Here is a 13179-nt window from a genome sequence, read left to right as displayed (position 1 = left end):
ATCATCATGCGTTGGAACAGTGAGCAGCGTGCGTTTGCCGTAGAGGCCTACTTTTCGAACGGATTTTCTGTGATCGCAACCCAACGCGCCTTGGGGGGGGCGTCACCTATCTGATATGATTTTCAAAACTGTGTAAAACAGAACTTTAGATATGTACCTACATTATTAAAGACAAAAACAATTCTGATTCATAAAATGGGTTTTATTGCGTTTTGAAAAAAGGAAGTTAATGTTGCTGCACCCTGTATAATTCAAAATAGTTCACTGCAGCTACCGCACACCAGAACAGCTAAGTAAGCTTTCCATGTAAAAGCTGCTGGAGGTGCACCTCTGCCCCTGCTGTCTTCATACACGTCTTGTGACCCTGCGCTGCTATCACGCCTCCTAATGCTATTCAATAATGTTACTTGTTCTCTGCCTATACTAGTCTGAGGTTGTTTGAATTTATTGTATTACCTCTGCTAGTTTCTGTGACTTGTCTTAAAGGATAAGTTCACCTTTGGAACATGTAACATGTTCCCACAGCCGCAGCTGCACCCGCTGCCCCCCACACCCTCTGATAGTACAGGGAGACCTCTCCCTGTACAATCTGTAAGGGCTCATTCACACTTGACTGTTTTACCAACTCTTGCCAAACGCCCCTATAGCATTTGGCATGCGTGGTTCAGCGGCGGTTGCTAGGCGTTGAAAACGCCCCAGAAATGCCTAGAATGAAGTTTGGATGGTGTTACCGCTCCGCAAACGCCCCGCAACTGATTCGCAACCGCACTAGAATAGGAGGCTTCAACGCCTCCTGACTCGACCAGAGGCGTTCGTTTTGCTGCGCCGCGACGCTACCACTCCCGTTAGAACAGCACCATGTGCTGCAATGGGCAGAACTGTCTGAGGCGTTTGGGAAGCGGTAAAAACGCTTCCCAAACGCCTTTCTGCCGCTTAAAAACAAGGCTAGTGTTAACGTAGCCTTAGATTTAAAAACAGTGTGGCCATGTGCTGGCTCCGCCCACTCAGAGTTCTGTGAATGAGTGCCTACAAGTCCCGTCAGCCTTAGTAGCTTTCGGCAAGTATTTTTCAATGAACTACCACGGCGCTGTGGAGCGACATGGTAGTTAATTGAAGCTTCCTGTCAGAATATCTGCTTTACCGTACATCCCATACGGCAAGCAGATATTCTGACAGGTCTGCAGGAGACCTGCATGGCATCAACGATATACTGATTGCTGGAGCAATGCATTACAGCAGGGGTGTCCAAACTTTTTTCAAAGAGGGCCAGATTGGATGAAGTGAACATGGTGGAGGGCCGAACATTTTTCCGAACATTCTTTGAACCATTACAATTAAATGCAAATAAATTATTTTATGCCAAGTTAATTGCAAACGACATACTTTTCATTTCATAACATTAAGATCAACTGACAGCTGAGTTTTCACAATGTATTGAAAATAAATGTAAAAAAAACTTACCTGCACTAATGTGAAGGGTGAAAAAGGTAGCTGGAGCTGAAGTCTCTGCTCGGCAGCCGGGAGGGGAAGAGAAACACACTTCACGCTGGAAGCCCGGCCCTGACGTCACCGCCCTCTGTCGCTCCCAGCGCGGCGCAGTCACGCATGCGCACTACTCTCAAACAGAAGACTGTCTGCCACAGAAGGGAGGGCCGTGGGAGGGCCACATTACACAGACCAGGGAGAACGCGCCGCAGTCAGGCATGCGCACTGCTCTCAAGCAGAAGACTGTCTGCCACAGAAGGGAGGGCCGTGCGACAGCGGCATTTACACAGACCAGGGAGAACGCGCCGCAGTCAGGCATGCGCACTGCCCTCTGCTCTCAAGCAGAAGACTGTCTGCCATAGAAGGGAGGGCCGTGGGAGGGCCACATTACACAGAGCAGGGAGGGCTGTTGGAGGGCCGTATTAAACCGACCCCCGGGCCGTAAATAGCCCGCGGGCCGGACTTTGGACATGCCTGCATTACAGGCTCCTGTGAACAAAAATAATAAATGCATATTTTTTTACCTGTAAAAAAAATGTGCATTTATAATTTTTGTCCAAAAGGTGATTTTACCCTAAAAAGTTAGTGAATCTAACTGCAAAAAATACATTTACAAATTTTGCAATTCTCCACAATCAAGGAAAAACTCATGCATATTGAGGAAGATCGGAGAATCGTTCTAGGCATAAAATTATCCAAATGCTTTACAGATATATTGTATTACCCTTTCATTATTTTTTTCTTCTGTTTCAAGGTTTCTTGCGGGTTGTAAGGGAAATGCTTCATGAAATGATGCTTGAAATCTTTCAGATAATTCTTCCTAAGCCAACCATCCTATTGTGGAAAAAGATATCAGTATATGAAATTAATCTCCTGGTTTGAATTCACTCATCGACTGTAAGTAAATGATCTTTTACCCATGCATTTTCAGCCTCATCTCAGAGGTTTCCCATTCCAAACATATTAAAGAATCAAAAACAATCTGATTTCCATGGAAGCCATTAGCAGAATACCAAAAATCAAGCTTACTTTCCAATGTAATACAATATGACTTGAACAAATAAAGTAATATTTTGGCCTACAAAGCAAGAAATTGGTGGAGTGTGTATTTGGGAATAGCTCTCCTTCATGACAACCATGGGTTCTTAGACCACATACCAAGGGGGATTGCAGTAGCCTGCTCCATTAGAACAATGCATGGCACACACTGGCTGTTCAGCCTATATGTATTTTTTACTAGAGTGTATTTTCAGGACATAAATATATTATTCTAATTAAATATATTTAAAATAAACCAAATAATCTTAGCCAAGCATTCTGGTAAATAGTAAGAATATTCTAACCAAATATAACATAATTCACATGAAACTGGATCAGTGTGTGTGTATACGATATACAGTGGGTATAGAAAAGAATCACCCCCTTTTAAGGCTGCAAAGCAACAAAATTATTATTTAAATGAAAACAGACACAGTTTTTGTTTTATCCAGCTGTATTTACTTAATTGATAACATCCAAGTAAAAGCTATAACACCAACATGTCAAAAAAAAAAAATAAAAAATAAAAACCAATCACCGAGTTGGAAAAAAGGATCACCCCCCCGTCATAAAAATGACTTGTAAACTCAATTAGCTTTATCTAATCACTTTCTCAATGGCCATTTGACTTTCAACTGTAATCAGCTATGGTCATTTTGATCAGCTCAGCATGAAAAGAGCTTTCCTGGAGCATTTCAGTCCCTGATAGTGCAACTGAAATAAACAATTAACTATGGTTGGCAAGTCACTGTCAAATGATCTCCGGGATAAAGTTTTAGACAAGCACAAGTGAAGAGATGGATGCAAAAAAAAAATTCAAAGGCTTTATCAATGCCTAGAAGCACAGTGAAGTCTATTATTAAGAAGTGGAAGGTATTTGGTAACACAGATCCTACCTGGATCAGGACGTCGCTCCAAACTGGATGAAAGAGTCAGGAGGAAACTGGTCAGAGAGGCTACCAAGGTGCCTACAGTAAATCTGAAGCTGTTGCAGGAATTTATGAAAAAGAGTGGTCACTGTGTGCTTGTGACAACAATATCACAAATTCTCCACCAATATGGTTTGTATGAGAGGATTGCAAGAAAAAAAAAAAAAAAAGCCACTCATCAAGAAAAGGTCACATGCAGTCACCACTGAGCTTTACCAAAACACACCTTAAAGATTCTGAGGCCACATTGAAAAAGGTGTTATGGTCAGATGAGACAAATTGAATTATTTGACCTTAACACTAAACGATATGTCTGGCAGGGCTTCTTTGCAGCAGGGACTGGAGCACTTGTCAGGATAGAAGGAAAAATGGATGGGGCAAAATACCATCCAATTCTTGAAGAAAATCTGCTATCCTCTGCCAGAGTGTTGTCAATGGAAAGGTGGTTTACCTTCCGACATGACAATGACCCAAACCACACAGCAAAAATGACCACACAGTGGTTGAAAGAGAAAAAAAAGTAAATGTTCTTGCATGGCCTAGTCAGAGCTCAGACTTAAACCTCATTGAAAATTTGGAACTGCAGTCCACAAACGGTCACCCTCAAATTTAACTGAACTTGAGCAGTGGGAAAATATTGCAAAGTCTAGATGTGCAAAGTTAGTAGAGACATATCCCAGCAGACTAAAGGCTATTAATGCAAAAGGTGGTTCAACAAAACACTGACAAAAGGGAGTGATCCTTTCTCCAACTCAGCGATTCTGTGTTTGAATTTTTTCTGACATGTTGGTGTTATATAAGAAAACTTAAATAAATAAAAAATATATCCTCCTGCGCTCTTACGATAAATGATACACTAAACTAAAAAGCAGCCAGCATCTATCCCATACCAAAAAAAGGACAATAGAAGAAATGCATATAAAAGTGATGCAGCGCTAAAAAAAAAAAAAAAAAAAAAAAATATATATATACTTAATACATAATATACATAAAATAATAGAAATATATATATATTAACAAAGTAACAAAATGACCCAAATCCACATGGGGATATGAAGGAGACCGTGACCCCTAACAAACAGATAACAGTGGCTTAGTGCAAAATAAAGTGTCCACAGTTCATATTTCTAAGACGTGCAGGTGAATCACAGCACACTCCAAACGTGATCCCAGGTAGTATGGCTGCAATGGCCTCTCACCTCCACTCTATGACCCCACAGGGCCACAAAGCAAATGTAGATCACCTCTGGATCCCTCAAACCAGTAGCTCCTCAGATAGGATGGTATGGGCAGTCATCACATGAACATGAACAGTATCCAGCCGGACCAGTGGGCAAACGAAATACACCGTCCTCAGATGTCAAAAGCTCATATGCTCATAAATGAGGAAAGGAACACAATCCTCATAGTGTATTACTGCTTTTAATGGCAAAAAGGCAACAATAAGCCAAAAAAAAGGAGATGTATACACTCACATAACAACAGCCTGTTTCCAGATCCAGGCAGCCATACTACCTGGGATCACGTTTGGAGTGTGCTGTGATTCACCTGCACGTCTTAGAAATATGAACTGTGGACACTTTATTTTGCACTAAGCCACTGTTATCGGTTTGTTAGGGGTCACGGTCTCCTTCATATCCCCATGTGGATTTGGGTCATTTTGTTACTTTGTTAATATATATATATATTTCTATTATTTTATGTATATTATGTATTAAGTATATATATATATTTTTTTTTATTTTTAGCGCTGCATCACTTTTATATGCATATAATAAAACTTATTCCTGCGCCAAAAACTACAAAATCTAAACTGCTGCTGTGCAAATTGTGAAAAAACACGAACAATAAGAAATATAAATAAACAGCGCAAAAATAGATTTCTAAATCCACTCATAGAAAATTATTATATAAAGTGCATAAATTAATAGTGAATATCCTCAATTATATTATTATAAAACACCAAAAGTCCATGTGTAATAAAGATCAAAAATTCCAGAAATTCTTCAAATATAAAGAAAAACTTCCACCCGTGCAGAAACCAACATCAAATGCACTCACCAGAACTTGGTGAGTGAGAAGCCTTTAAGGAATTTTAACCTCTTGCCGTCCGCCTGCTGTTTATAAACGGCAGGGAGGTGGCAGTCCAGGGTCGGGTTGCCATCCATAAACGGCACCCGCCTTTTCTAGCTGTGCGCACTCCCTGGGAGCGCGCACCACCGCGATCCGGTGCCCGCTGTGTCCTCTGGACACAGTGAAACACCGATCGTCGGACGGGACCTCTGTACGAGGTCCCGATCATGTGATCACTGATTGGCGAATCAGTGATCACATGCAAAGTAGTAAGCAAGATGTCACTTGTGACATCATTGCTTACTATGTGTGAAATCTGTGAATGATCACAGAGGTCACATGGTACAAGGCTATTCACAACAGCCTTGTACCATGTGACAAGCTGTGACCAATCACAGCTCACTAATTCTCAATGACTGCAGGAATGCAGACAGAGAGAAAGAGAAATGATTGCTTTTACATCCTATATGGGTGTAAAAGCAATCAGTGTAAAAAAAAAATAAAAAATCTTCATCACCCTCCACAAGTAGTACAGTGTCACCATGGTGACAGTGTACTGCTAGGGTGACAGTATGTAAAAAAAAAAAATAAAAATAAAAAATAATAATATAAAAAAATAAAATAAAATGTAAAAAAAAAGTTTAAAAATTATAATTTTTGGTTATAAACTAATTTGGATTTTTTTTTTTTAGTAAAAAAATAACGGAATAAATTTTGGCTAAGATTTATGATGAAATATTATTTATTTGCAAAATTTTATTTAAAAAAACACTTTTTTTCAAAATTTTTGAACTTTTTCATTTACATAGTAAAAAAAATAAAAATCCCAGCGGTGAATAAATACCACCAAAATAAAGCTTTATCTGTCTCAAAAAAATGGTAAAAAATTCATATGGGTACAGTATTGCATGACCGCGCAATTGACATTCAAAGTGTGATAGCACTGAAAGCTAAAAATTGCCCTGGACAGGAAGGGGTAAAAGTGTCCGGACAGGAAGTGGTTAAAGGGGTCCTAAACCCTCTTTAGCATCCACTCTATAGATTTCTTCACCATCCGAATAGGCTCCACCGTTCACCAGGAGAAAGAAATCTCAAATAGTGTAATATTGCCAAATAATAGTAAAATTTCAAAGCAGAGATTAAGGCCACTCACATGTACGCAACTTGTAAAAGGCACATTTATTGAATATAATAGCCTCCAGATAAAACATGAGCGTTTTACCAGCCTCGTTATTCCAGGAATCTCACATCAGCCACAGGATAGAGCAGAGAATCCACACAGACCAACACAGCTCCCAAAGATGGCCGCTGGAACGCACCGCTTAGCGTACGCTCCACTCACCGGAAGTGATGTCAGACGTACGGGGTATGGACCGGAAATGCGTCAACGCGTTTCGTCCCTCCCATCGGGCGTTCTCAAGGTCTTGGTTTTATAATAATATAATTGAGGATATTCACTATTAATTTATGCACTTTATATAATAATTTTCTATGTTGGTGTTATCACTTAGATGTTATAAAAAGTTGCATTGAGTAAATACAGCTGGACAAAACAAAAACTGTGTTTGTTTTCATTTCAGGCCGCAAAGCAACGAAATGTAATTATTTTAAAGGGGGGGGGGTGATTATTTTCTATACTCCTCGATAAGCACATTTATATTATCCTCTGTATCTGGCAGCACATCGGAATACTTGTATATCTGCCAACCCCTTTTCTTCCCTTTATATGTTGTCTGATCCACATCTTGTTTCAATTATGCTCTTTTTTTGTGATCCACTGCCCTCTACCTTTTTCTGCTTCCTACTTTAGTCCTAATGGGCAGTGATTACATGCTCAAGTTTTTTTTAGTGTAACCATCATCATCCTCACCACAGTATTTTCCTGTACCTGCCCTTCGCCATAATGCAAATTTAAAACATTCATATCTGTAATGGTGCCTGGTTTATATTGTCTAATCATCTGTTACACAACTGAATTTACAGTCTAGAACAGGGCCTGAGCAACACCCTGGTCCAGGTTAGTGCAAGTTTCAAGGCTGTGTTATCCAGTGACAGAGGGAGCACTTTAACTTTTAAATGTGACTGAAACTGAACTTTGACAAATTAGCTATATACTTCTGTTTTGTGGCAGACTGCTAAAAGAAGTTTTCCCATACGGTTGTTCCTGCAGTGTGTGTCTAGTATAAATTATAAAAACTTAATTTATCCCACCCATCCCACAGCTGGTCTGCAAATACAATGAATTCATAAATTATTCAAACCCCTTCATTTTTCAATTTTGTAATGTTGCAGCCTGATACTACAGTTGTTTAAATTCACCTTTTTTCTCATTCTACACTCAGTACCATAAATGACAAAGTGAAATCAGAATTTTAGAAAGGTTTGTGAATTTATTAAAAAGAAAAACAGTACATACAGTGGGGATCGAAAGTTTGGGCACCCCAGCTAAAAATTTGTATTAATGTGCATAAAGAAGCCAAGGAAAGATGGAAAAATCTCCAAAAGGCATCAAATTACAAATTAGACATTCTTATAATATGTCAACAAAAGTTAGATTTTATTTCCATCATTTACACTGTGAAAATAACAGAAAACAAAAAAATGGCGTCTGCAAAAGTTTGGGCACCCTGCGGAGTTAATATCTTGTACTGCCCCCTTTGGCAAGTATCACAGCTTGTAAACGCTTTTTGTAGCCAGCCAAGAGTCTTTCAATTCTTGTTTGAGGTATCTTTGCCCATTCTTCCTTACAAAAATCTTCCAGTTTGAGATTTCTGGGCTGTCTGTCACGCACTGCTCTTTTAAGGTCTATCCATAGATTTTCAATTATGTTGAGGTCAGGAGATTGTGAAGGCCATGGCAAAACCTTCAGTTTACGCCTCTTGATGTAATCCCCCGTGGATTTCGAGGTGTGTTTAGGATCATTATCCATTTGTAGAAGCCATCCTCTCTTTAACTTCAGCTTTTTCACAGATGGCATCAAGTTACCATCCAAAATTTGCTGAAATTTTATTGAAAGTGTAAATGATGGAAATAAAATTAACTTTTGTTGACATATTATAAGAATGTCTAATCTGTAATTTGATGCCTTTTGGAGATTTTTCCATCTTTCCTTGGCTTCTTTATGCACATTAATACAAATTTTTAGCTGGGGTGCCCAAACTTTCGATCCCCACTAAGTATTCAGACCCTTTGCAACAATGCTTGAACTTTGGCTCAGGTGCCTCCTATTTCTCCTGAATCTTGCTGAGATGATTCTACACCTTGTTTGGAATCCATTCGAGGTAAAATAAATTGATTGGACACGATTCGGAAAGGCACACACCTCTCTTTAAAAGTTTTCACAGCTAACCATGCATATCATATCAGAGCAAAAGTCATGAGGTCAAAAAGTACTGCCTGCAGAGCTCAGGAGATAGGATTATTGCAAAGCACAGATCTGGGAAGGCTACATTAAAAAAATTCTGCTGGACGAAAGGATCCAAAAGAGCAGTGGCCTCCATAATTCTCAAATGGAAGACGGTTGGCACAACCAGGACTCTTCCAAGAGCTGGTCACCCAGTCAAACTGAACAATCGGGGAAGAAGGGCCTTAGTAAGAGAGATTACCAAGAACCCGTTGGTCACTGACTGAGCTTGAGATCTTGTGTGGAGATGGGACAAAGTTCCAGAAAGACAACCAATCGCTACTGCAACCCTCCACCGATCTGGGTTTTATGGCAGATAGATTAATAGGAGAAAAATGAATTTAAACAACTGTAGTATCAGGCTGCAATATAACAAAATTGAAAAAAGTGAAAGGGGTCTGAATACTTTAAGAATGTTCTGTAGATAGTCATTACCACTAACAGTAAAAATGCACATATCAAAAATGCAATGTTATCAAAAAGTATTAAACAATAACTACCATTTTCTGTGATTCGTCCTGGTGTTCACTAAGCTTCCAAAGGAGAGAAATGATGCTCAGCACCTGCTGCAGTAGATGATGTGCTACAGGTTTTAGCAAGTTTTCAGAACTATCACACATGTTACTGGGCGATTCCTCAACCCAGCATTCAATCAAAATCGGAATGACTGCTTGTATGAATGCCTTCAAACTATTCGAAGACGAAAGACCTTCATCTGTGTTGTAAGATATACCCACCAGTGACCTGGCAACAAAAAATAAAAATACGTTAGATATTTCATTGCCTTTCTTAACTTCCTCGGCAGTATGATTCTTTCCGATTTTTTGTGCTGAAAGCGGTACCATTTTTTTGCATGGAAATATGTAGTTTTTTATTGTGGGCTGTAATTTTTAGGAATAACTCACTGAAATCTGTCCGAACAAGAGTCTAGTAAACATCCCGGGTATGATAAAACTTGAAACACAAAATCATAAATTATAATTTAATAAATAATCATAAAAAATAATAATATAATAATAAAAATTTAATTCAATAATATAATCAAACCAAAAACACTGAAATTTGAAATACAGAGGCAAATTCACACATCGCTGAGCAAAGTCGCAAAATCGTTTTCAGTGTCGGATGACGAATTTCCCCCACGAATCATTATCACTCAATTCTGCAAGTGGTTCTGATTTACTATCGCTGTTCTCTAGCTGACCTAAAACCGCTTTTGACGTAAAGGGACGCTTTTTGGACGCCATGAAATTTTCTAAGTTTCCAGGCAGAAAGAACATTCAAAATGCAGGCAGGGCGCCGGACAAAGCAGTAGGGACAAAATGTATGTGAAATGCATTGAAACCGCAATGACAGCAAAAATGACATTTTTAAAAAATTTCAAATTTCCCGCCGGTTCCGGCGCCCGTACGTCCCGACGTCACAGGGACCGGAACACGGAAGCTGGATGCCGGCATTGGCCAGAGGAGATGGCCGGGGACGCTGCAGGGGACACATCGCGGGAGCGAAGGACAAGGTAAGTGCTGCAGGGACCCCCAGAGTAACGCTGCATGGTAAGCCCGAGTGTAGCTCGGGGTTACCGCTCTTGGTATTGAAATTTTACCCCGAGCTACACTCGGGAATACCGCTAAGGAGGTTAACCAAGGTTCATTGAACTGATCTGATGGCAGAGTTCCAGGGAAAATGACACTTGACAGGTCCAGCAGCATGTTACATATGTTACGGTCTGTAAGGGTGGCATTCTTCCCCTCTGGCCACTAATATAAGGGGAGAATCTTTTCTGCTGACCACAAATGTAAAGGACATCCTTTGTCTTACCGATCATGATTTTAGTAACACTCTCCCTGTTTTAACCACCAATGAACAGGCATTATTCCTCTCACTGAAAGTATAACTAAAGACAATTTTTTTCCCCCTGTTTTGGATAGTTAGGAGTTGGATTAGAACACCTTTCAGTTTTTGTGCTCTCTCTTTCCCATTAGGGAGATTCACCCTCTCTATTTATCCTGTTTACCATTACCATTGTAAGTGAAATTAAAAGAAAATCCCAAATTTTGGGCTGTGCCCAGGAAAATTTTCCAATGACGATACTAATTCTGGTTACCTGGGGGTACCCAAGAGATTCCCTTAATTGGCAGGGATTTCCTCCCTCTGTTTTGGCTATAAGACAGGAAGTGAAATTAAATCTTACCAATGGGACAAAGATGGCAAAAATAAACCTTACAGGGGTTATAACCCTCCCCAAACGTTTTGCCTGAACATACAGTTGCAAGAAAAAATATGTGAACCCCTTGGGATTACGTGGAGTTTTGCATGAATTGGGCATAAAATGTGCTCTGAACGTCATCTAAGTCACAACAATAGAAGAACACAGTCTAAGGAACATAATACTACACAAACATTAGATGTTGCCATGGTTTTATTGCACATAACATGTAAACATTCACAGTGCAGGGAGGAAAAAGTATGTGAGGCCCTAGCTTAATGACTTCTCCCAGAGCTAATTGGAGCCAGGAGTGAGCCAACCTGGACTCCAATCAGTGTGATGATATTGGATGTGTTGCTGATAGCTGTCTTGCCCTTAAAAAACACACACCTGTTTTGGGTTTATTGGTTTCAAGAAGCACTGTCTGATGTGAACCATGCCTTGCAGAAAAGAGCTCTCAGAAGACCTACGATCAAGAATTGTTGACTCGCATGAAGCTGGAAAGGGTTACAAAAGTATCTCCAAAAGCCTTGATGTTCATGTGTCCACGGTAAGACAGACTGTCTACAAATGGAGAAAGTTTAGCACTGTTGCTACTCTCCCTAGGCGTGGTCGTCCTGTAAAAATGACTGCAAGAGCACAGCGCAGAATGCTGCACGAGGTAAGGAAGAATCCCTGAGTGTCAGCTAAAGACCTACAGAAATCTCTGGCACATGCTAACATTTTTGTTGACACATCTACAATAAGGAAAACATTAAACAAGAATGGAGTACATGGGAGGACACCACGGAGGAAGCCATTTCTGTCCAAAAAGAATATTGCAGCACGTTTGAAGTTTGCAAAAGAGCACCTGGATGTTCCACAGCACTACTGGCAAAATATACTGTGGACAGATGAAACCAAGATTGAGTTGTTTGGGAAGAACACACAACACTATGTGTGGAGAAAAAAAGGCACAGCACACCAACATCAAAACCTCATCCCCACTGTAAAACATGGTGGAGGGAGCATCATGGTTTGGGGCTGCTGTGCTGCCTCAGGGCCTGGACGGATTGTTGTCATTGATGGGAAAATGAATTCCAGAGTTTATCAAGACATTTTGCAGGAAAACGTACGACCATCTGTCCGCCAACTGAAGCTCCGCAGAGGATGGGTGATGCAACAGGACAATGACCCAAAGCATACAAGTAATTCAACAAAACAATGGCTGCAACAGCACAGAATACGCCTTCTGGAGTGGCGCAGTCAGAGTCCTGACCTCAACCCAATTGAAATGCTGTGGCATGACCTTAAGAGAGCGATTCACACCAGACATCCCAAGAATATTGCTACACTGAAACAGTTTTGTGAAGAGGAGTGGTCCAAAATTACTCCAGATCGTTGTGCAGGTCTGATCTGCAACTACAGGAAACGTTTGGTTGAGGTTATTGCTGCCAAAGGAGGGTCAACCAATTATTAAGTCCAAAGGTTCACATATGTTTTCCTCCCTGCACTGTGAATGTTTACATGTTATGTGCAATTAAACCATGGCAACATCTAATGTTTGTGTAGTATTATGTTCAGCAGACTGTGTTCTTCTATTGTTGTGACTTAGATGACATTCAGAGCACATTTTATGCCTAATTCATGCAAAACTCCACGTAATCCCAAGGGGTTCACATACTTTTTCTTGCAACTGTAGATGTAAGTCGGCACCTCTCTCACACATAATATCAAGGGACCATTCACTGAATAGCGGTGTAAAGAGGCATTTCCCCTCTGACCATCATTGTAAGGGAATCTTTAGTTTTCAAAATGATTTTATAATAAGCAGCATAAGTGTTGACACCAAAAGGTAGATATTTGACCTTTTGATTTGGCTAATGTGCTGTAAGTTGTAGAAATATATTTTAGCAGGTGTTTCCGGATATGAAAATAATTCAAAAGATCCTCTGGGGTAAAAAGGTTGAGAAAAGCTGGACTGGACAGTGTTTACATACTCTAGCATTCTGCATGCAGTCAAGTATCTACTCCAAGATGAATCCAGGGTGTGCAGATCCTGTCTG

General features: G+C 40.2%; 1 protein-coding gene across 1 annotated transcript in view; it reads right to left on the bottom strand.

The window, feature by feature from the left end:
• Window positions 1–13179, bottom strand: part of TEX10 (testis expressed 10) — a 128804-nt gene that overhangs the window by 84037 nt on the left and 31588 nt on the right. The window contains exons 3-4 of the mRNA XM_089669453.1: window positions 9429–9672; window positions 2210–2319 (exon numbers count right to left, since the gene is read on the bottom strand). Coding sequence (XP_089525579.1) covers window positions 2210–2319; window positions 9429–9672 — 354 coding nt within the window. The remainder of the gene's footprint in view (window positions 1–2209; window positions 2320–9428; window positions 9673–13179) is intronic.

This window comes from Staurois parvus, unplaced genomic scaffold (assembly GCF_062004578.1).
Source record: "Staurois parvus isolate SC_StPar_1 unplaced genomic scaffold, SC_StPar_1.0 ptg000077l, whole genome shotgun sequence".
In the NCBI taxonomy this organism is placed as follows: Eukaryota; Metazoa; Chordata; class Amphibia; order Anura; family Ranidae; genus Staurois; species Staurois parvus.
The sequence above is the reverse complement of the archived record's forward strand: the minus strand, read 5'-3'. Positions and strand labels throughout refer to the sequence as shown.